This window comes from Phycodurus eques, chromosome 5, assembly GCF_024500275.1.
Source record: "Phycodurus eques isolate BA_2022a chromosome 5, UOR_Pequ_1.1, whole genome shotgun sequence".
In the NCBI taxonomy this organism is placed as follows: domain Eukaryota; kingdom Metazoa; phylum Chordata; class Actinopteri; order Syngnathiformes; family Syngnathidae; genus Phycodurus; species Phycodurus eques.
Genome location: NC_084529.1, coordinates 7,061,934 through 7,087,586, shown reverse-complemented (window position 1 = coordinate 7,087,586; position 25,653 = coordinate 7,061,934). Strand labels below are relative to the sequence as shown.

The window sequence follows — 25,653 nt, the reverse complement described above, 5'->3', positions numbered from 1 at the left end:
TCAGTGTATTTCCTAATTTTGTCACAAAATTATATGGCAAATTATGATGGGGATCTTGAAGCACGAATACCACCATGAGTGGGAAGCGGAACAGAAGATGAATGAATGAAATTGAATTGGAAGTTGCAAATGTAGGTGATTGGTTCGATGTTGTTTAGGCGAACACAGAAGGCCTTTGCTGGCCCTGAGAATCCACTGCTGTGTTTTAACCTGAAAGGAATGCAAAGCAAGAGAAAACAAAAAATTGGGGAAGGGGATGAAGGCCACTGACCATCACTTAAGAGGACCCAAATAAAGATTTGTGGTTATATTATCTTTGGGCAGCTTGACAAGTAAACAAGGACTGAGTTGGCACACAGCATCTGCTGACACACAGACAGACGGCGTGCAAGAATGCGACGTTGAGGAATGTTATCGCAGACAGAGAGGGATGCGAGGCTAAATAGTTGAAATGATCAGCTGGGGTATGTGCCCAGACACGCTGCTTGTGTCCTGTCTGCAGTTGTTCTCGTCGTTTCGTCAGATGCAGCCAGAGTGATAGTGAAACTGACCACCGTGCCAAGTATTTACCATAATTACAGCAATTATTGATGGCCGCATTATAGTGACTCCCGTGCTGCCCTGTTGCTAGGATGTCAACATTATTAGCCAGCAAACTGCCAAACCATCCAAATCAGGCTTCGCTTTACAAGAACCAGCATTTCAACTGATTAGTACAGGTCATGTGTCACGTTTGTTTTAAGGTAAGCTTCTGAACTCTCCAAGAGGTCAACCTACTTAAGATCAAAGTCTTGTACACAAAACATACTTGTACACACACTCACACGCAAAAAAAGTATTCAACTTTAGGTTGCACATGATTAAAATGTGGTATTTCCCCCCTCTCTTCTTAAACAATAATCAAACAATCTGTTAGTATAACAGAACATGTTCAACTGATATACATTTTTGGATTAAAGGTGTGGTTAGCTGTTTAAAAAAAACAACTAAACTTTGTCATTTATGTTTAAACTGTCTGTGTGACCTGACACGAGAATATTATTAAATTGATCTTTTGGAAACTCACGCCCCCTCTGGCCCCATGTTGTGCCACTAAATTAGTTTTAATTAAAAGTTGAAAATAATTAATAGGGCAGCTCTCGAGACAAAACAAAGGTAATATATCTGACGTGGTATTCTACCTACTCTACCTTTCAGTAAATTCAAATTACCTTTTTTTTTTTTTTTCAGTGTAATCCTTTCAGCATTAATATTCAAATTATTTTTTGGGTTAATAGGGTTGATTATAACTTCCCAATCGCTCTATCTTCTTTTCCAATCAAAATACACCCTAGCTCACCTTCACACTGTCACTTTGCAGATGACCTCTTATTGGACATGTTCTTTGAACCGGTTACAGATGCTTGACCAGCACGAGGGCACCGGGATCGTTGATGTCGCAACCACAGCACGCATGATATCACTCAACGTTTGCGAAAAGATGAATATTAAAATAAACAAGCAACTATAGCTGAAAATTCACCCGTTGGGAAGTAACACGCGGGCCGAAAGATTGGTTTCATTTTCTTGTCTCATCTAGTCGTCTCTCTCACTTGAATGAAGAGACTTTATTTGAAGAGGGACGATACAGTTTAACAGTTACAGGAGCCAAATATGCGACTGATGCGTTGTACAGAGGGTTTAGCGCTAATGCTAGTTTTCACACCTTGTCCCGATTTGGGTTTGCACATGAAAAGGATAATCAGGACAAAAAAATAAAATAAAATACAAATAATCAAGATGCTAAAACTGCATTACACAGTGATGCAAGACATAAAATCAGCATAGTAGAATATAAAACTACATTATAATATGCTAAAGGTATGCTAAAACTACTACACAATAGTAAAATGCATTAAATCAGCAATCAGCATAGTAATAAACTACATTACAGTACAGTAAAATACACACACAAAAAAAACAGTCCATTAAAATATATCAAATCAAATATCAGACCACTGATATCACTGATATTCTTTACTTTTTAGCGCTGACTGTCATTCCTCTGTCCACAGTCTACAACGCTTGGCGTAAATAAATAAATCAAAAATAAAAGCTTAACGTCGCATCAAATGAGAAAAATAAATCAATTAAAACAGTTTAAGGTCTCATTCGATGAGAAAAAAAAATGTAAATAATAAAAGCTTAAGGTCGCATTAAATGAGAAAAGAGCGCTACCTGGTGGGGCAGTGTCAGATGGCCAGAGAATGCAAGTAATGTGCGCTAAACTGAAATGTCCACTGACAACAGTGCACAAAGACTAACACAACTACTCCACCTAGCGGTTGATCAACATTTGTGGTCCCTCAATTGGTTCAACAAGAATATCTGATAGAAAGACAAAAAAAAAAAAAAAAAGAAATGTTTTTTTTTTTTTTTTTTTTGCTTTTGTGCAAAGAAAAAACACATTACATATATTATATGTCATATTGTATTCAAGAATAATATGGAACAGGTAGCACAGTGCAATAGTGGTTAGCACGCATGACTCACAGTTGAGAGATTCTGGATTTCAGGCCTTCCTGTGTGGAGTTTGCATGTTCTCCACATGCTTGCTCGGGGTTTCCGTGTACTCCTAATGGCATGACCCAATGGCATGCAGGGGGAGTGGCGACGGGGCGGTAGGCATCCAAAAAAGGGGGAGCATCCAAATAATACATACATATCTACGCCTCCAACCCACCCACTGACGAACGACAGGGAAAACTCCGACATACTCTACTAATTAGTGTATATCCACACACACAAATCAACATAATACTGCATATAAATTACAGTGTTACTTGTGGGATTGGGGGTGAAGGAGAAGGTTCCCGAACTTTATTGTTGAAGTTTGTTCGCCTGTTTGCTGTAGTGTCATCTTGAGGAAGTCAAAAAGGAGGTGATGAGGGAAACCAAAGTCCTTCTGCATTATCACAAATCCCTGAGCAAAAGGGAATCAAAATACATGTAGGAAATGTGCAGCAAAAAAAAAAAAAAAAAAAAAAAAAAAAAAAAAAGGGCTAATGAAAAAATCCATGCAAGTGACAATTACTGTACATCCCGAGGAAGCACTTGTGGGTTGTCGATGTCAAATAAGTATCTTTCCTGTTTGTCCATCAGCCTGGTTATCTCCGTTTCAAGTATTCGAAGAGCAAACCACCAGGACGACAGTCCATTCAACTCAAAATACTTTAAAAACATAAATCAGTAAATTCAACATTTGGTTGAGTTAATTGCATGATTGTCCATAATTACACAGAATCCAAAGTTGTACAGGTTTGTTCCTCATGAGAACATTTGTGGACATGAGTTTCATCCTGAATATTAACACAGAAGTCAGCATATCCGATTGTTAGATGAAACATACATTCCAGAATCTTGACATGTACAATTTCAGAAACAATGTAGGGTTGTAAAAGGGGTGTAAAATACCTGCAAAATGATTGGAAAAACACTTTTTAAAAAAACAAAAACAAATTAAAAAAAAAATAAAATAAAAAAATACGATGAGAACATGAATCTTGAATAGATTTAACATTTGGTTTGAGTGGCACGGCCCTGCATTGTTGTGTTTGCATGGAACTAAAGGATGCGCAGTGATTTATATAAATCTGATTTATATAAATCTCCCCCCCCCCCCACCCCCCCTCCTAAAAACAGAAACTGTTTTGAATGATAAAATTGCTGAGTACAATATATTGAAGGGAACAAATGTAGAAATTACTGTATAAATTCCTTGTGTGGCAATGTGGACTATAGTTTAAAAAAAACATTTTTTTAAATGGGGGCACAACGCCACCTGGGGACTTCCACCTCAGGAATAAAACACTTATTTAGAAAAGAAGGTCACGCGGTTTGAGAAAGGTCCACAGGACGTGTTCCAGAGTACAAATATTTTCTGACACAAATTAATTCAAATATTTAGCTGACTAAAATAAAACAAAGTAGTGGGAGAAGACCTGCCAACCAACAAATTACCGACAGGGATGAGGAATTTACCACGACAACGGTAATTTCAAAGGGAGGGTCCAAAAGAGCACCCGTGAGACAGCAAACAAAAATAAAGGAACCACCACCAGGGGACAGCTGGCGCTCTGATGCCCTCAGCACCTGGCAAACAGCAGACAAAGAATACAATAAATACTGTATTTATTGAGTTGAACTTTTATCTACTAACAACACCCAAGGCCGCTGTAATTACAAACACCAAAAAGTCTTGAAATTTCAATTTCCTAAGGGGGATTTGTCAGGGTTATCCCCTCAACCCACTACTATTTTCCCCAGCAATAGAGCCCTTGACTATTGTACAACCCCAGTTCCAATGAAGTTGGGATGTTGTGTTAAAAAATAATACAATGATTTGCAAATCACGTTCAAACTATATTTAATTGAATACACTACAAAGACAAGATATTTAATGTTCAAACTGATGAACTTGATTGTTATTAGCAAATAATCATTAACTTAGAATTGTATGGCTGCAACACGTTCCAAAAAAGCTGGGACAGGTGGAAAAAAAGACTGAGAAAGTTGAGGAATGCTCATCAAACATCTGTTTGGAACATCCCACAGGTGAACAGGCTAATTGGGAACAGGTGAGTGCCATGATTGGGTAGAAAAGGAGCTTCCCTGAATTGCTCAGTCATTCACAAGCAAAGATGGGGCGAGGTTCACCTCTTTGTGAACAAGTGCGTGAGAAAATAGTCGAACAGTTTAAGGAAAATATTCCTCAACGTACAATTGCAAGGAATTTAGGGATTTCATCATCTACGGTCCATAGTATCATCAAATGGTTCAGAGAATCTGGAGAAATCACTGCATGGAAGCGGCAAGGCCGAAAACCAACATTGAATGCCCGTGACCTTCGATCCCTCAGGCGGCACATGCATCAACAACCGACATCAATGTGTAAAGGATATCACCACATGGGCTCAGGAACACTTCAGAAAACCAATGTCAGTAAATACAGTTCGGCGCTACATCCGTAAGTGCAACTTGAAACTCTACTATACAAAGCAAAAGCCATTTATCAACAACAACCAGAAACGCAGCCGGCTTCTCTGGGCCCGAGCTCATATAAGATGGACTGATGCAAAGTGGAAAAGTGTTCTGTGGTCCGACGAGTCCACATTTCAAATATTTTTGGGAAATTGTGGACGTCGTGTCCTCCGGGCCAAAGAGGAAAAGAACCATCCGGACTGTTATGAACGCAAGGTTCATCTGTGATGGTATGGGGCTGTGTTAGTGCCAATGGCATGGGTAACTTACACATCTGTGAAGGCGCCACGAATGCTGAAAGGTACATACAGGTTTTGGAGAAACATATGCTGCCATCCAAGCAATGTCTTTTTCATGGACGCCCCTGCTTATTTCAGCAAGACAATGCCAAACCAGATTCTGCACATGTTACAACAGCGTGGTTTCATAGTAAAAGAGTGCGGGTACGAGACTGGCCTGCCTTGCAGTACAACCGGTCTCCCATTGAAAATGTGTGGCGCATTATGAAGCGTAAAATACGACAACGGAGACCCCGGACTGTTGAACAGCTGAAGCTGAACATCAAGCAAGAATGGGAAAGAATTCCACCGAGATCACTGCATGTAAGCGGAAAGGCCGAAAACCAACATTGAATTCCCGTGACCTTCGATCCCTCCGGCGGCACTGCATCAAAAACCAGCATCAATGTGTAAAGGATATTCCTCAAATTTCTCAGTCTTTTTTGCCACCTGTCCCAGCTTTTTTGGAACGTTTTTAAGCCATAAAATTCAAAGTTAACGATCATTTGCTAAAAACAATCAAGTATATCAGTCTGAACATAACATGTCTTTGTAGTGTATTCAATTAAATATAGTTTGAACGTGATTTGCAAATCATTGTATTCTGTTTTTATTTATGTTTAACACGACATCCCAACTTCATTGGAATTTGGGTTATATAACATATAAACACGGTCTTTCTTGCCCTCAAGATGTCAAGTCTAACACTGGAGTACCCGGAGAAAACCCACGCATGCACTGGGAGAACATGCAAACTCCACACAGGTGAAGCAGAATTTGAACCCCGGTCCTCAGAACTGTGAGGCAAATGTGCTCACCAGTCGTGCCACCCTGGTCATTAGTTAAAGATTCAGTAAAAACCTAGGATCAACAGTATCCTAATTACTGTGTAGCATTCAATGTTTTAAAGGCTGAAGGTACAAATTGCCTGTACAGAGGGAAGAAGCTGAAATTCTCCATTTATTGGGTAGGAGCCATCTTCTGTCCTTTCCTGTGGATGGCTGGTGTTGTCTAACCCAGTGGTGTCCAGAGGAGGGACATCCAAATAAGTAATATGTACATTTCCAGGACTCCAACCTGCCCGCTGACGAATGTTCTCAGACAGGGAAAACTCTGACAGAGTAATTATATCCACACAGTCACACACATAAATAAATATAACACTCTATATACATTACAGTGTTACTTGTGGAATGGGGGTGAGGTAAAAGGTGCTCAAACGTTTGTCAAATTTGATTCTTTATTGCTGAAGTTTGCCTGTTTGCTGTAGTGTCATTTTGAGGAAGTCAACAAGGAGGTGATGAGGAAAACCAAAGTCCATCTGTATTATCACAAATCCCTGAGCAAAAGGGAATAACAATAAGTGCAAGAAATGTGCAACAAATGGCAAATAACAAAAATCCATTAAAGTGATACTTACATCCTGAGAAAGCACTTGTGGGTTGTAGATGTCAAATAAGTATGTTCCCTGTTTGTCCAACAGCCTGGTTATCTCCATTTCAAGTACTAGAGCAGCAACCATAGAAGAGGACCACAGTCCATTCAACTCAGATGTAATTGTTGTGCTGTGATTTATCAGTTGAGTGGTTCAGTTGTGTTTTGACTACTGTAATTTCTCGTGTATAATGCATATTTCCCCCCCCCCCCCCAAGAAATTGTCAAAAGTCAATAGTGCGCATTATACATGGGTATAGGGGAAAATAGGAAAAAAAACTTTCACATCTTATAAATGTATGCCACCATCTAGTGGTTATGAAAAAGGTGTGCACTTTCATTCCAAAATGCCACCGCCATCTAGTGGTTATGAAAAAGGTGTAGCCTACACTTTCATTCCAATATGACAGGGGTGTACGCATGACTGCATATATGCACAGTTGTGCCTATAAGTTTACATACCCTGGCAGAATTTGTGAAATATTGTTTTGTTTTTTTAAATATGACTGATGACTGAACAACAACCATCATTAATTTCTTTATGGTTATCTTTTGTTCAATTATAATGCTTTTCTGAAATGCTTGACAGTTTAATTTTTATCCCATTAAAATAAAATTCAATGTGTTTCGCCTGGTCCTTCATCTTTTCTTTAAATTTGTTTTATAAATTCTTACAAATTCTGCCTCGGTAATCAAACATTCTATTTTACTAAATAAAAGTAGGGCTGTGCATTTCAAAATTAAAGCACTTTAATAAAAAAAAAAACTATTACGTGTTCAAATAAGGTGCTTAACCTCAGAATAATTATTTGAAAAAAAAGACCTAACAAAATACAGATAATACTTTATGTTTTGATCATATGGGTAGAAGCAAAATCATGGATTGTAAAAATGCATTATACATGGGTAGAATGGTTTTCCAGAATTTTTAGGTCCACTTTGGGGGTTCGTCTTATACATGGCTGCGCATTATACACGAGAAATTGTTTGTTATGTATTAAATGTTTGTTTCAATGCTTGATTGTTTGGTTTAGTTTACATTATTTTGGGTGTTGTCTTTGAGTTCCTTCCATGCATGGTAATTGAATGATTGAACACCTGAACATGACCGACTGCCTCGAGACTTTTGGACTGACACTTGGACTGACACTTGTACCAGCCAATCAGGTGGTACAAGCTGGTCACATTGGCCTATGATGGCTGTGGGAGGGACCCCTCCTACGACCTACATAAACCATTTGGCAGGATGTTGTGGCAGACATTAGGGTAGTCAAAGTTTTTAAATGTTTTGATTAGCCACAGAATGATGATGGAGTATGTTGCAATGGAAGGATGGTAAACATTGCACTCACTTAGCAAATGACTAGACTAAACATTTTACACGAGACATAAGTAACATACAGTATCAAATTGGTGGATATGTGGTGAGATACAATTGTGGTTGTCCATGACCATGCAAAAATTATCGTGTATTGGGTTCTTACCAGACAACACCTTGGGGATGCCTATCTTCGTCACGGCTTCTTGTATGAAATCCAGTTGCGCTTGATCTTTCTAAAATGATCAATCAGTAAATTAAATATTTGGTTGAGATAATTGCATGATTGTCCATAATTACTCAGAATCCAAAAATGTAAAGTTTTGTTCCTCATGAGGACATTAGTGGACATGAGTTTCATACTAAAGATTAACACAGCTGCCAGCATATGAGATTGTTCAATGAAACATGAAACATACGCACTTATAAAATTGCTGCATACAATACATTGAAGGGAATGTAAAAATTTACTGTATACTGTAATTGCTTGCATGCCCTTTAGTCTTTGGAGTTGCTACTCACCCATCAAGTGTGATACTACACAAGAAAGCGAGACATTTTCAATTTTACATTTCCATACAAACTGTCCCATGCTGATTTTCACTATCCTAGACATGGCAGCTAAGCTAGGCAGCTGCCTTTTAGTGACAGCCAGGGTCCAACTGCCAGACGACACGTCAGCACTAAAAAGTGTCAAAGCCAAAAGTAGAGCTGCACTGATTAGCATTAGTTTACAGTGTTATCAGCGGTTGTTTGTGATTGCTGGGACAAACTCCAATGTTTGACTAAGCTGTCGACGTGTGGCGGGCGCATTTGTGTTTGTCGATACATGCGTCAGATGCATGGTTCCGCACACTAATTGACAAGAGTAATTTGGAGGTATGTGCTGCCTCCACGAGTGACAATCGAAAAGGCTTTAACTGTCAGTGAGTGGGCTTGCTGTAATTTTACTTGATTCTTTGTGTACTTTGAAGATTGTGAGAGTCCTGTTATCAAGAACAAAGACACAAAATGTACAATATGTCTGTTTTAACAAAGGCATCCCCTAGACATGAAAATGACAAGTGGTTGTGAAGAGAATATGGCATGACAGCACAATCCACTTACCAGAGGATTTTGGTATAAATCAGCATGTAGTACAACAATCCTGGAGGAAGAAATAAATGATCACAGATGAGTGTCTGGCATCCGAGGTGGGCGCAAAATTCTAAATGTTTTCCTTTGTGCCTCAGTTCTTGAAGACTGGGCCATATCACCCCATTTAAACTCAACTTCAGGTAAATTTCAAACCATAAAATGCATTATCATATACAAAACAATGTACAATACCCCCTCGATTTTCTCATCCATTGGAGGACACTAGATAGTAGCCTGAATCCAGTGCATCCCATTGAGATATAATTCGTTTGTTCTTAATAAAAAAGAATGAGAATGGTCTTACTCTAAAGGTTTGCTGTGCAGTAAGACGTGTTTGTTGGCATAAGAAGCTGTGACAGTAGTGGTGATGAACTGCAGAAGAAACAAACAACAGGAACATTATGATAAACACATTAATCAGAGAAACATATGTCATCAAACATCCGCTCCGGGGGCCAAACATGGCCCACCCGGGTGTTGATTCCGGCCAGCGGGATGTATTTGAAAGTGAAAAATGTACTGAAGCGACCGTGCAATTACTGTATACGTTGGGTTAAAAGTTATAAAATTCCCGCCAGACTGTGAGGTGTGAGTGTGTCTCGGCTGAGTCCTGACTTGTGATTGAATGAGAAAACCAAGGTGGTGGGCATGAGGTACTGAAAGAAAAAACGCGTACGGAGCAAAGCAGGTTGAGCAGACATCCAAGTTTCTTGTTATTTTGGCGTGATTACGTTCGCCGGTGATCTATCATAAGTGGAATAAAAAGATTGTTGATCGATCCCTCCTTTGTTGCATCTGAGCCCACGCTGTACTATAGATAACCATGGACTTGTCTTATTATTGTACGCTTGAACTGCTAGTAGAGATTTTGAACACTTTTCTCCCCCATGACACTTCAATGACCACGTCACTGGCTTGGTGGGTGACATCCAATATCTGGTCACTGGTCAAAAAGTGCCTGGAATGTCTGGTAAAGAGATGCAATACATTGCAGGCATGTGCACACATAAAACGCAAGTGGCACTCAGCACCTACCCTGTTGTCCTGAATGAAAAGAGTCCCCTATTTGCTGAAGCCCTTTTTTTTTTTCATTCATCAATATTTAAAAAAATTAAAATGACCCTCTGTCTCCTCAATTCCACCCAAAATGTTTTGGTATCTGACGGGCATTTGAGTCCTTGGGAGAATTTGACATATGGTATATGACATTGAAGGTTTGGAACTTTTTTGTACCCTTCTTCTGACTAATAACTTTGAACAATGAGATCCCTCTGAAGCTGCGGAAGCTCTTTGCAGATTGTGTCGTAAGATGTGACTACATAAATGTCAGTCAAAGGAAATCAGAGGCATTTTAAAATGGCAATTTTGTGTTAACTCCCATTTCACTTGAGTTTGAATGTTAATTGATGAATTCTAAACACAGCCACATCCCCATTTATAAGAGGGCAGGTGCACTTGTGCAACCATGTTATCTCATTTTTGTCTTTTTTTTTTTTTACTTCCCCTCTCTTAAAAACATTGTATTTTTAAAAAGATTTAGTGTTTATATGTGCCCTGCGATTGGCTGGCGACCGGTTCAGTGTGTACCCCGCCTCTCGCCCAAAGATAGCTGGGTTAAGGCTCCAGCAGGCCGCGACCCTAGTGAGGATAAGGGGGAAAAAGAAAATGGATGGATGGATGGATGAGTTGTACAGGTTATTTTGATAATAATGATGCACATTTTGCACTCACAGTTTGAGAAACCAAAGACCTTTGCTAAAATTATATTTGAGGACTTTTCATCTGCTTTTAACACTGTGCAACCTCAGATTCCTGCAGACATTTTTCCCAGTGACTTTTTTTATTTATTTTTTTTAAATGGTACAATAAGTCACACTAAATTGTAAACACCAATAAGACCAAAGAAATGTCCATAAACTTGACAAAGTCAGCAATCCACTGACACTATGATTCATGGGGAGACTATTCAGGTTGTTACAAACCACAATCACGTTTTTACTACATTTCGGTTTGAGAATGCATTATGCACATCTAGAAAATGGAGTGAAAATAATTCCTAGATGTTTATAAGTTGACTACATTTTTAGTGCAATATTGTATCCTGCGGTTCCAAATACGTGTGACTGAAAAGTTTTGCGCCTTTGTGTACAATCACTGTAATCAGTTATAATGCACACACGATGATAAACCGAAGCAAACTGCACATTTTCAAAATTGGACCGTGTTTCCAATGTTCTGTAAAAAGATAGCTTATTAAATATTAAGATTTTCCTATTGTACTTGTATTAATTGGGATCAAAACAAAAGCGCTAACACCAATTTACTGTTATTTATAGAAATTATGAGGATGATATTGGTTACAACAAAACATGGTTTTTCTAGCCAGGCCCACTTGACATCAAATTAGGCTGTAGATTGCCCCTGAACTACAACAAGTTTGTCACTCCTGATCTAATGTATAGAATAGTGAGTGTTGTACTTTTGTCAACAGGTTATTGTACAACTACAACAACTACTTCTCCAGTCTTACTTCAACAAATAGAATTAGACCAATATTACTGTATTTTATGAGCCTAGTACAACATCAATTTTCTACCGCTTATCCTGTACAGGGCCAAAGGTGAGGTGGATCCCATCCAGGAGATTGCGTACAACACCATGAACCTGCAAGCAGTTAAACGCAGGGCACATAGACAAATTCACACATCCACACCTTTGGCCCATTTCGAGTCTTCATTCAACCGAACGTGAACGTTTTTGGAATGTGGGAGGAAGCCCGAGTACCTGGAGAAAACCCGTGCAAGCACGAAGGGACTATGACGCAGACGTACTAAGCACATATGCATAATGTATGACAAACTTGATAAGATAATCAAAGAATCATATATATATTAAAAAAAAAGTTCATATTTTCCATGCAATTGTTTTTCAGCGGTCCACTGTAATGTTACCAATGAGCTCAAGTATTGTTTCAGTCATAAAATGTGATTTCATAATGGCCAATTAAAATGCTTTTAGCAGAGCTTCAAAACGATCTAAATATTTGTTGAGGTTAAAAGCGTGATTTCTTTCCTGATTTTCTGCACAAAATTATATTTTTAAGTGTACATTATATTGTTCCATAGATGGCAATAATACATAATCACTTTTTAGTGAAGTAACTGAAATGAGACCAAAATTATCCTGCTTTCAGTACTTCTGGCACATTGGTTATTATACTCTAATAAACGACTTCAAAGAAAAATCATATTCACTCATCGCTGATACGAAATGTCGCATGTAGATGAGGATAATGCTTGAATAGGTAAATGTTTCCTACTCAGCAAACATTTGTTGATTGGAAATTGCCCCTCTCGTCTTTGTTAAAGTAATGCTCGAGTACCCATTACTTTGAAAATGCATTATTTCTCATTTCGAAACTCAATTTTCACACAGTCTCACCGTTTGAAAGAAGAGCGTTTCTTGACGTTCACACCGCAGCTGGCCAGAGGCCTCAGCCCAGACAGTTGTGCCAGAGGTGGAAGTGTTCATGCGGGGCACAGACGAACTCCACGCGTGCAATTCGGAATAACTTGTTTCTGCAAGGCACTTGACACACAAACACACACAGCAAGGCAGTTTGTAATTATCTCCAGGCTGGAAGAAACCAAAGTGTTTATATGCATACTTTGTGTGTGTTTGTACGGAAGCACCTTGCATTCACTTGGATTAAAACATAAATAAATAAAAAACTCCTGTTTTTCTGAGTATTTATTTTAGGGCTTTGTTTTTGACTATTTTTTTCTGTTTTCTGACAAAAAATTTTCCCACCTGTTTTTCTGACAATTTTTTTTCCCCACCTGTTTTTCTGAATATTTTTTTTCTACCTGTGTTACAAGTGAATGCAATACGCTTCCGTACGTTTGTTCTTGGGAGTGAATAATATATGGTCCACAATACCTTTTTAAAAAAATCAGGCATGGTTGTCGAGACGTTTGTCTTGAAAAGTTCCTGAAATCACATTCATAAGCGTTCTTAATGCTATTTGACGTGTTTTTGTAAATCATGGTGGATATGAATCAATCTGAGGTGTTTGTTTACAATCAACTCTGCTCCAGTGATGTTGAGCCGGAAGCGACCATCTTGGTGGGCAGCTGTCATCAAAGGGTTTAAGACGCGGTCTAAGAGTAACAATACGTTTTATCATTTCATCACTTTCCAAAAACAGTACCGAAAACAATCTTAAGGAAGGAGAGCATTAAGTATGCATTTTTGAGAAATAAAGTCTGTTACTGTAACCTCTGCTGACAACTGTACCCAGTAAAAATGATCATTATTTTTAACAAGATGGTCAGTAGCTCTTTTTGTCCAACATGGCAGCTTATAAATGACAATTTACATACTAATTCAGCAACACCGCCAGCTAACGTCATCTTTTAATACTTAGTATTTTATGAGGTGTGCACACTGTATTTTATCGTATTGTTGTATTACGGAAAATGCTGACCTGAGATCCAAAAGTAGAGCATCCTGTTGTCAGTCAGCTGCTTGGGGTTGAAAGTTGAATCACTAATGACAGCAGAAGAGTCATTATAGTTGGTGAACCCCTGGAAGATGGAGAAAAGAAGAAAAACAAATGGTAAACTAAATAATTAGTAACATTGTTACTAATTAGTAACAATCACCAAGGTATTGAATTCTGCGCCATTTTCTGACAGCTGTGGGATTCATTGCCACTTTCTGGGTTTGCTATTGTACATCATAATCGCTTTTACAGTTGTTTGCGCTTTTATGAATGCGTGTAATTTATCATTTACATTATTGTTAATGTCTCTGTTATGACTGCCGCATGGTTATGAAATCATAAATGTGAAAAGGTTCTCAATTAACTTATGTGATTAAATACGGGTGAAATGACAGAAGCAAACATATCTGCAATATCTGTATGCATGTTTGTTTCAAAACGCACACTCTGTCTCTCCCTCTATTTTCTGCCCATCCATCCTCGGTCAAGCGAAACGGTCAAGGCAGACAGTCTTGGTTCTGCTTAAAGCATTTTTCCTTAGATTGAAGTTTTATCTGTTCGATGTGCTGGATTTTGACTGCCTGCATAGGTCAGGGTGTTTTGAATATACAAATACTGCTTACCTTGTGGTACGATTCTATGTAGTTAGCAGTGATGGTGGGCGCAGCGGTCACGCCGATATCTACTGTGATGTCACCGTCACTGAGGAACTGCTCTGAAAGCACATCAAGAGACTGCATAATCTCAGTGATGCAAGTTGTATTTTGGGCATTTATATTGGCTAAATAACTATAGTTTATATGCGCAGGTGGCTTTACGTCCCTTCCCAGAATTGCCGCCGCCTGGCACTATATCCGTTCCAGTAATCACACGGGCCAAACCGCATCCAATGTGAGAATTGTTGCATGTATTGCCAGTCCTTGTTTTTGCACTTGAAGACACGCCATTTTAAATTCCAATGTGAGTCTTACCACACCTTCCATCTCCAGTCCTTCTTTGAGTTCCACTGGAGCACCAAGGTGAAGTGGGCCACATCTACATATTTGCCTTCATAAAGATGCCCTTCCATTTTTGACAAGTGACTACAGAACGAGCTTCATCACAATCACGGAGGTCGTGTCCCAGTCGACCTCTGCAGGGTGGGGAGGGGCTCCCCCCATTTTCTCTCTGGTCTGCCACAGGCTCCTGTCGGCTGCCGGTCGGGCCGGGCTGGACTCGCGGGAGTCTAACCTCTTACTTCACACACTGGACATGTTTTAATACTCACACTGTACATACTCCGCACACACATATCTCATTCAGGGTCCACTGGTGGACTCGCACCAGGCATGGTGCGGCAGGCGCCGGGCCGGGGGCTGACACATCTGCATTGGTTTCTGGTATGGTCGCGCCCCGTCCCCTTCACTGCTCTGCCGTTCCTCCAGTTTTAATGCATTATACACCCGCCTGTGGGGGAGGGGCAGGGTCGGGCTGGGGAGGACACTTGGCCAGGTGTCCAGCCTGCTCTCTGGCCCGCCATGCTTCTCTCCCGCAGATTTTAAATGCACTACATACATTTGCCTATCCTTGTGCCCTGTGACCGTCTCGCCTCACCCCCACCAGTTTCTCCAATTTTAATGCACAACACCCCAACAAATACAACCACAGTACAGGGACAATAGTTGCCAGTCATGGACCTGGTAACCATAGTAATAGGGTGGGTGGTGGGTTTTCACATTTATCTTGGTTAGACTCCTGGGGCCTGCGCTCCCCCTCCTCCTTTGTTTGTCGGGCCGCGGAGGGGTGGGCCCCGCCTTCCTCTTCCGTCTCTTGGAACCCTCGCGCATCCTTGCTCATGACGGGCACTTAACTTGGGCTTGCTTTGGCGGGTTATGACTGTTTTTTGGAGGCTGCTGGCTCCTGCGTTGGGGCCTGTTGGTGGCGGGGCCCCCGGGGGTGATGGGTGCTGTTATAGCGGTGGGGCTCGCTGGATGGCGGAAGGGGGTTGGGGGCGGTGGTCTGGTGCCCGTGCCCCTCCACTTGGGTCAGGCTCGGGACTTCCCTGGGTCCTGGGGGTCGGTGGCGAGCTCGCTGTTCCTCGATGTGCCGGCTCAGAAACTCCGTACACCAGTTGACTAACATGCATGTGATATGGTGTTCATTCACTAATACGTTTGATCAAAACACTATAGACTTTAATTACTAATGCTGGGATCACTAATAACAACATAGGTTATACTAACAACTCACAGGTTCTTACATGTGTTTAGACACTAAAAAAAGAATCCCACTGCACCACTCGACAGTAGCACTGCCTTTCCCACACCATGTCCTGCCCTTTTCTGTCCTTTCTGTCTTATCTTGTTCTCTTGGCTAGTTATTGCATGTCCTCACCGGGTGTGTGTCCCACCACCCACCAATCTACAAATGACTGTTGTATTGTTACTTGTGTTCAAATATCTAGACTGTCTCACTATTGTTCTGCTGTGGTTTTCACCCCTAGTCCCATTGTCCACTCTGTCCCTCAAAACCCTTTTATGTCCTGCTGCATTTTCAATAAACATAAGAATAATTACAAAAATTTTAAAATAAGCACAGAGTGTATTTCCAACTCCCCTGTTGCACAGAAACACTGTTCCACCACAAAGGCGTACGGATCCAACATTCTGCAAAGCCGTGCAGCTGGACAGAGCAGGTTTATAAATAAATCAATAAATAAGAACTGTGAGGCGGATGTGCTAACCAGTCGCCCACCGTGCCGCCCAAGAAATACACTACCAGTAAAATGTTAGGAGACAGTTCTCCATTAAATACCATGAGAACTTTGTTTCAAAACTTTTGATTGGTAGCCTATATTTAAGATTATTGTAAGCCACTGTAACATTATGCAGTTTGCATATTGACACTGTGCTTAAATACAGGAAAGTATAAAAAGTGTACTGAAAATAATTCAATGAAATAGTACCACACAGAAAGGTAAAATAAAAAATGTTACCCAATTAAAAGTTGAAAAACAAACAGTTGTTAAACAAAATAAAAATGTATTTTCCTAAAAAGTTAAATACAACTGAACTATAGTCAGGCAGTGATCCCGCATACCACCAGTGGTACTTGTGCCACACTTTGAGAATCACTGGTTTAGGATAATTTTGTTGGATCCACCCAATAATCGGCCCTTTGCTGATTTTGGGGGAGGGGGAATTCGAAATTTTGTCACCATAATCAGTTTCTGTTTGACCGCGCTTTCACCGTTTGATTTACAGACCTAAACAGAAAGATGAAAAACAAAAGAGACAATAATTGGCCAATGGCTGTAATACAATCACTTTTGGCTATGGCACTTTAAACCCCACTTTGTTAACCCTGCAATTTTTTTTTAGAGGTTAGAGAGAGAGTTGGTTAGCTGACATATTGGCAAGTTTCAAATGTTCAAAAAAATTATTGAAAAAGTACAAAGCGGTAGTAGTTCAGGTAGAGGTAGTAGTTCAAGTACTGCAAGTTGAACCCACCTGCTTTCTCCTGTATGAAGTCGGCTAATATGTTTGCCACTTTGTTGATCTCCTTACAAATCTAAATTCGAAGAAAACCCCAAAAAATTTTTTAACAGAAGAACAATATTGTGGCTATAATTTTGATGATTATATCAGAATTAAAAGATGATTGGATGTAGCCCTTACCTGTCCCTTGATGACTAGTTTGACAGTAAACGTGATGAAGTCAGTGAAGAGCCTCTTGAGCCAGTTTGGTCTGAATGCGCGCGTGCGCGCGCACACACACACACACACACACACACACACGCACACACACGCGCGCACACAATGCGAGCAAAGATTATTCAGCTCCCAGCCTGAATGTTATTAAACTTTATTAAAGAGTATTTACTATCGTAACTCACTCTCTCGCTCCATGCAGGTGTAAATGCAGCTTGTCAAAGTTCAAGTAGCAAGATGATGTGTCTGCTGCTACCTTCCCCTTACCACAATCTGAGACAAGACGGTCAATATAAATTTCATAAACAATAATAATATGCTCAGATTCACAAATTTCAGTTGTTTTTGAATCAAAGCTGACGCAGTTTGAATAATAACATACTTACAAAGTTTGGGGTTGATTCCAAGGTCAGTCTGTGACTCAATCTCAAAATCAATTGATTGAGCAACATTGACTCTAGATGAAACAAAATCAAATGTATTTATATTTTCTGAAAAAAACAATGCATTTGCACTTATGTGACTGAGGAGATGGAAGCCTCCTTGAAGTGTATTTTGTTGTTCACACGTTTGCTCTCTAAACTGTATTTGAACAAAAGGATTTTACATATTTTGCACGAATTATTAGAAATACAAACACTGGGTGAGAAATTTAATATAATTATTGGACACATCAATGATTTTATTTGATGAATTTAATTTTCCAGACACACTCACAGCCAACTGCCATATCCATAATGGATGGTCCCTGTGAAGACTGCGGATACATTGCTTATCTCCATGGAGATGCCTTCACCCGGACGAAGCTCAAAGGAGCTCTGACCAATTGTCAGGTTGTGAATTTCCAAACTGAAAATAGAGGCAGAAACACCACATGATTTAAAGACATTTAATTTACCAACTGTGTGGATGTTATACAACCCCAATTCCAATGAAGTCGGGACGTTGTCCGGATGGATCTTTTCCTCTTTGGCCCGGAGGACACGACGTCCACAATTTCCAACAACAATTTGAAATGTCGGACCACAGAACACTTTTCCACTTTGCATCAGTCCATCTTAGATGAGCTCGGGCCCACAGAACCCGGCGGCGTTTCTGGGTGTTGTTGATAAATGGCTTTTGCTTTGCATAGTAGAGTTTCAGGTTGCACTTACGGCTGTAGCGCCGAACTGTATTTACTGACATTGGTTTTCTGAAGTGTTCCTGAGCCCATGTGGTGATATCCTTTACACATTGATGTCGGTTTTTGATGCAGTGCCGCCTGAGGGATCGAAGTTCACGGGCATCCAATGTTGGTTTTGGGCCTTGCCGCTCACATGCAGTGATTTCTCCAGGTTCTCTGAATCTTTGGATAATATCTTTGACCATCGATGAAATCCCTAAATTCCTTGCAATTGTATGTTGAGGAACATTGTCCTTAAACTGCTCGACTATTTTCTTATTTTCTCACGCACTTGTTCACAAAGAGGTGAACCTTGCCCCATCTTTGCTTGCGAATGACTGAGCAATTCAAGGAAGCTCCTTTTATACCCAATCATGGCACCCACTTATGGTTCAGAGAATCTGGAGAAATCACTGCTTACGTGCAGTGATTTCTCCAGATTCTCTGAACCTTTTGATGATATTATGGACCGTAGATGATGAAATCCCTAAATTCCTTCCAATTGTACATTGAGGAACATTGTCCTTAAACTGTTCGACTATTTCCTCACGCACTTGTTCACAAAGAGGTGAACCTCGCCCCATCTTTGCTTGTGAATGACTGAGCAATTCTACCCAATCATGGCACCCACCTGTCCCAGCTTTTTTTGGAACGTGTTCCAGCCATAAAATTCTAAGTTAATGATTATTCGCTAAAAACAATCACATTTATCAGTTTGAACATTAAATATCTTGTTTTGTAGTGTATTCAATTAAATATAAGTTGAACATGATTTGCAAATAATTGTATTCTGTTTTTATTTATGTTTAACACAACGTCCCAACTTCATTGGAATCAGGGTTGCACATTTACTCACTTTTCAAGGCCATATGATACTTTGCCAATGAATAGCACTGTATTCTCTGCTTTAACACCTGGATATCTGGCATGCTGAAATGCTGCCTCTATCACTTTGGTCGTTTTCTCATTCACTGTATAAAAACGAGATGATAGCAGTCCTGATCAGAAGCATATCGACACATCACCACTCAGTCCTTCATCTGCACATGCATACAGACAGGAATGGGACTTGCCAATAGAAAAACTCGCACGCACACACATTTTAATTATAAAACTCAATCATCTAATGCAGCTCACTTTTCAGAGTATAAAAATAGTAAAACTCATTTATAAGTATTGTCAATCCACCTAGTATTTTTATACAGCAAAAAAAAAAAAAGGGGGAAACATGACAAAGACCTTCATCCCAAAAGATAAAAATAATATTTTAAATGAATTTAGCATGTTCGCATTTCAAGCGATTTAAAAGTGATGGATTGGCGTATTTAAAGTGCTGCACTGTAAGTTTGATGTTGCAATTTTAGTTTCCAGTTAATGTTAGGATTTCGCGTGAGCTGGAACCTATCCTAACTGACTTCGGGAGAGAGCCGGGGTTTGCTGGGTATACATACCCTGGATGGGTTGCCAGTCAATCGCAGGGCACATATAGACAAGCATTCACACTCACATTCACACCTAAGGATAGATCAGTCTTCATTAAACCAAACCAGGAGAAAATTGACACAACCACGTAAGAGCAAACTCCTCACAGGAAGGCCAGAGGTTGCGGTTTAACCCCCCCCCTCCCTTAAAACAGATGTGCTAACCACTCCTCCAATAAAAATAACTCATACTTTTGACAGTGAAGAACCAAACGGATCATTATTACCTTAAGGCATAATCCCTCAAGTCAGATAATAAGTGAAGGGAAACAAGTATTTAAAATAAAAAACATGCCAACAAGTGAACTACGTTTATACTCACACACTACAGCTGCAGGGTACGTGAGACGACACGCGGCTCCAGTGAATCTGTAGGCTTGGGCAGGATCCTGCAGGCATCCATGAGATGATCCGTACAAAGAACACAGCAGTAGCAGGAGTAACAGTGGAGAGACGCCATGAGTCATTTTGCAAGAAGACTCTTTGACTCTGTAATCTGTGCGTTTTGTTTGGATTTGTGTCAACACACACACACACACACACACGTACACACACGCACACACACACATTCAACTTGGGTTCAGGGCAAGATCATATTCACAGTTGGACTCTTGTCAATGTAGTCCATGACTTGTGCTCCAGCTTCTAAATTTTAACCGACTTGTGATCGAGTCTTATCTTTCAGAGAATGTTATTAGGTGTTGAAGAAAATGCAACTTACTCATCCAGTTTTACAATCTGAGTGAATCACTTTATGAAAACCCAAATGCTGTACTAATTTAGATTTGTCTGTCACTCTGAGTCTTTCATTGTCTGACCAAAGTGTGACGTTTTCCATGCAGTAAACAGTACAAAACCTCAACATTTATCCATCCATTTTCTGAGCCGCTTCTCCTCACTAGGGTCGCGGGCGTGCTGGAGCCTATCCCAGCTGTCATGGGGCAGGAGGCGGGGTACACCCTGAACTGGTTGCCAGCCAATCGCAGGGCACATAGAAACAAACAACCATTCGCAATCACAGTCATGCCTACGGGCAATTTAGAGTCTCCAATTAATGCATGTTTTTTGGGATGTGGGAGGAAACCGGAGTGCCCGGAGAAAACCCACGCAGGCACAGGGAGAACATGCAAACTCCACACTGGCTGGGCCGGGGATTGAACCCGGGTCCTCAGAACTGTGAGGCTGACGCTCTAACCAGTCGTCCACCGTGCCTTGTCTCAACATTTAAATAAATGAATATTACAAACTATAAAGTATTTGTTTTTAAAGTGGGAAGAAATCACTCAATGAGCTTAATTATGCCTTGTGGATATAAGCATGTCAATACGAAGAGAACAAACCTTTTTTCCCCCCTCCTCAAATGTCTTCTGTCCTTGCGTTTCCTAATAAGAGGTTAAACCAGTGTACCCGGTCAAAAATGCTGATGTTCCAATGAACAGCGGAACTAAATATAGAAGACCATTCCAGTATGAACAAGCTATTGTCCAGCAGTAAGCCTTTTTGAGCCCAGTTACTTTTATTTGTACTTGTTGGTGGTAAGTGATTGACAGCAGTCTGTATTTATGGATCCTTTAATATAGCACCATCTAGTGGAAGCATGTGTGTACACCACATTCACCATCCTGTAAGGGTTACCCCAGAGCTGACGACTGTATTCTATCAAGGTGGTATTGAGTTTTGACAGTTATTTGTCTTTTTTTAGCACACAATTTTCATTGTGGTCTTTGTGGCGTCAGGTTTGATTGTGTAAGAAATGGTGGTTTGCATGATACAATGAAAACACTGTGGGCTGTATGGCATTAGGTATTATTTGCCAACAAATGGTCGTTTGCATGATTACCAGGTTAGGCAGGAGGCCAACTTTCACTCTAGGGCCCAGATGTAGCTTTACTCTGAAGCCCAGTCTTTAGCTGCAGATGCACCCAAAATGTAAAGGCAAGGCCGACTACATTTCTGGGAGTGATCATCGATGAGAATTTAGGTAACGCAAATTTTGTATTTTTGGTAATGGATCATTTATTAGTATTACGATATGACACAGCACTTTACAGGTTGCAATTCATATCTTCTTCAAGGAATTACATCAAAATATAATCCCTATGTATCCATCCATCCATTTTCTGTTCCGCTTATCCTCACTAGGGTCCCGGGCGTGCTGGAGCCTATCCCAGCTGTCTTCGGCCGAGCGGCGGGGTACACCCTGAACTGGTCGCCAGCCAATCACAGGGCACATAGAAACAAACAACCATTCGCACTCAGATTCACACGTATGCGCAATTTAGAGTCTTCAACCAACCTACCACGCATGTTTTTGGAATGTGGAAGGAAACCAGAGTACCCGGAGAAAACTCATGCAGGGACATGGAAGAACATGCAAACTCCACACAGACGGGGCCGGGATTTGAACCCCAGTCCTCAGAACTGTAAGGCAGATTTGCTAACCAGTCGCCCACCGTGCCGCCAAAACCTGTATCATCCATACATAATTTTCTAAGTCTCATTCTCAACTGTAACACAATAATTTGATTTGTCCAGCTTAACCATCAACAGTACACTTTTCATGAGATATTTTGTCATATTGCTATTTGGCGCAACCATGTTCCAGAAATGGAGAGACCTGAAAAACATTTAAAAGTATTGCTGAATACATCAATATTTTATTTCCATCCATCCGTGTTCTTCCACTTATCTGGGTCTGGCCGATTGGGCAGCAGGTAAAGCAGGGAAGCCAAGACTTCCCTCTCCCCAGCCACTTCGTCCAACTCTTCCAGGGGTATCCAGAGGCGTTCCCGGGCCTACTGGAAGACATAGTCTCTCCAGCATGTCCTGGGTCATCCCCAGGGCCTCCTCCTAGAGGCATCTGCATAGAGCACCTCAAAGGGGAGGCCTCCAGGAGGCATCCGAACATGATGCCCGAGCCACCTCATCTACTACTGTAGAGGAGCAGTAGACTCTGAGCACCTTCTGGATGCTTCTCAACCTCTCTCGAAGCATGAGCTCAGACCCCCTGTGGAGGAAACTCACTTTGGCCACTTCCCGGGATCTTCTTCTTCCAGTCACGACCCACGGCTCGTGATCATATGTGTGGGTAGGAACGTAGATCCACTGGTAAATCGAGAGCTTTGCCTTTCATCTCGGCTCCTTCTTCACCAAGACTGACCGATACAGAGTACGCATGACTGCAGACGCTGCACCATCCGCTTGGTCCATCACCCGCCCCATTCTTCCCTCACTCATGAACAAGACCACTAGATACTGCAACTCCTCAACTTGGGGCAGGATCTCATTCCCAAACTGGAGAGGGCACTTTCTCGGGCTTCTTCCCTGCCAGAATTGATATTTCACGTCCCTAGAGTCAGCTTCTGTAATCGGGGATTGGAGCGCCAAGGTCCCCGCCATTGGCCACCACACAGCTCGGTTTTCACCTGACCCCCTTGCCCCCTTCCACAGGTGTTGAATCCATGGGAAGGAGCCTCTTGGGGCTGTGCCTGGATGGGCTCATCATTTGACTACTAAATGAAATTTTAGTATTACTCTAATTACAGCAAAACATTGCTAATGTTCACATAATTGCTCAAAAGTTACATCCAAGCTGTTATGTTAATCGGTCAAGGATAAACTTTGCTTTACAATAAAAATAATCTTTGAGTTAATCTCTCTCTCTTATGAGTAACAGGGTTGGGTTGATTTGAGTGACACACCCCATTACGACTACAAATTATGAAAAATACAAGAGCACTCACCTTAGGTCTATCCATGGTCAGAAGAATTGGCTTGAGGATGTCATTTCTGCTGAGCCATAAAGCTCACATTTTTCCCGTTCCTCTACATTGCTAAAAAGGTTTTAGTAAAACGGTTGCAACTATGTTGAGGCACAACTTCAGAGCATATCGATGACTAATTAGAGTTGTTTTTCAATTGCTTAAATACGATTTTGAAACCAGGGCACATTTTTTCAATACACTACACACGATTCACACAATCACACACACAAGTGGCAGATCCTTTGCAAAATGAAACATTGTAAATAAATATACACTAATTTATTAAAAAAACATTTCGTCACCATTTGAAACAGACGTTCCATGACTTCATTTTGTTTGAACCATTTACATACTGCTGTTGCTAACCTACGAAACCTGCCATTTCTACTTCTCAGTGATTAATGAGTACTGCAAGTACAGACATAGTGCAAAAATACAGTACAATGCGTAAATTCACCAAATACTGTAGACGACCATTGCTGCACCCAGATGAAAATGCAATTTATTTCTCTCCATATAACCAAAGTCAACGTCAACAAAGAGAATCACAAAAAATCTGAGCCAATACTTTCTGCGCTTGAGTGTAATGTTTTGAAAATATTGTTATATTTTTTATTGAGTGTTTATGTAGTCAAAAAAACTGAACTAAAATGTGATAAAACAAAATGCTTCAACAATTAAAAAGTTGTATCAACAAAATTATACCGAAATAAAGCTCTGGCTTTCACACAGCAATATTTAAAAATAAAATTGCTTTGTGAAATGGTTTTCTTTTGTGCGATATGTCAATCATTATATTTGCACGCCCTTGTGGTGTTTAAAAGAAAGCAAGCGCGCTGGGAAACAAAAGCCAAAATTAATGCAGTTAGGTTCCCTTAATTCTTTTTCATCATGTAATGCAAGATTTGTTTTAATGATCAGTTTGTTTTATTAATTTACTTATTTCTCGCTGTTGCTGAATAATATATGTAATGTTTTATTATATTTTAGAAAATAAAATGTTCAGAGTAGTTTTCATCGGGGTGTGCGTGCGTGCATGTGGAAACGTGGTTGGTCGGGGGGGTTGAGGGGACGCCAAAGGCGAGTTTCACGCAGGGTGCGATTCGAGCTTGGACCGCCACTGTTTATGACTCATGACCAACCAAACAAACACCCCCAGTATCCAGTCTTGTACTGAGCAGTGAACACTGGGGCCGCCTGCCGATGTGATCACGTGAATGTTCTACTGTTTTCACTGGGGTCACTCAAACTAGAGAGCACACTCCTGGTCGAAATATTTATCATGCCTTGGTTTTGTGTTGACATGGCAAGTTCATGTATTTAAACCTCGGGGCAAAAACTCTCTGTACTCTAAGGGAAATCAATAGTAACTGTAATCACAACTGTGGCTCATCTGAAACAAACACTAACACGTTTAAGTTAAGAATATTTATTGCATCTTATTGCAAGTATTCCCAACATACAAAACAACTCAACATAATTCATTGAGAATTTTTTTAAATATTCATATATACTGTACACAGTGACCAAGGTCACAAAATTTTCTCCTTCACCAGGGTATAAATCCTCTAAGTGGGGGATAACTGTATGCCCCATATACAAATTATTTAATAAGAGGATGAAAAGCACGTTTCATCAAAAAAGTAGATTATGATCACAAGTAACTAGCAACAAGATATGACAAAGAAAATGCTGTAAAGACAGTTGGAACCCATTACTTAGGGCTTTCAAGTCATTTAATATGTATATCCATCCATCCATTTTCTGAGGCGCTTCTCCTCACAAGGGTCGCGGGCGTGCTGGAGCCTATCCCAGCTATTATCGGGCAGGAGGCGGGGTATACCCTCAACTGGTTGCCAGCCAATCG

General features: G+C 40.5%; 1 protein-coding gene across 2 annotated transcripts; it reads right to left on the bottom strand.

The window, feature by feature from the left end:
* Positions 1-6,490: 6,490 nt before the first annotated feature.
* cetp (cholesteryl ester transfer protein, plasma) lies at positions 6,491-20,499 on the bottom strand. Of its 2 annotated transcripts, XM_061677040.1 has the most exons (17): positions 20,345-20,499; positions 19,398-19,512; positions 18,097-18,228; positions 17,766-17,836; positions 17,565-17,652; positions 17,347-17,416; positions 17,179-17,239; positions 14,314-14,405; positions 13,673-13,772; positions 13,267-13,346; positions 13,126-13,176; positions 12,628-12,774; positions 9,491-9,558; positions 9,157-9,196; positions 8,216-8,285; positions 6,718-6,803; positions 6,491-6,636 (listed from the first exon to the last, which is right to left on the bottom strand). In XM_061677040.1, exons 1-17 carry the CDS (start codon positions 20,487-20,489, stop codon positions 6,538-6,540), a joined length of 1,515 nt encoding a protein of 504 aa, XP_061533024.1. In that variant the 5' UTR covers positions 20,490-20,499; the 3' UTR covers positions 6,491-6,537. The 2 variants fall into 2 exon arrangements, with proteins under 2 accessions (XP_061533024.1, XP_061533025.1); XM_061677041.1 differs by lacking the exon at positions 19,398-19,512.
* Positions 20,500-25,653: the final 5,154 nt, after the last annotated feature.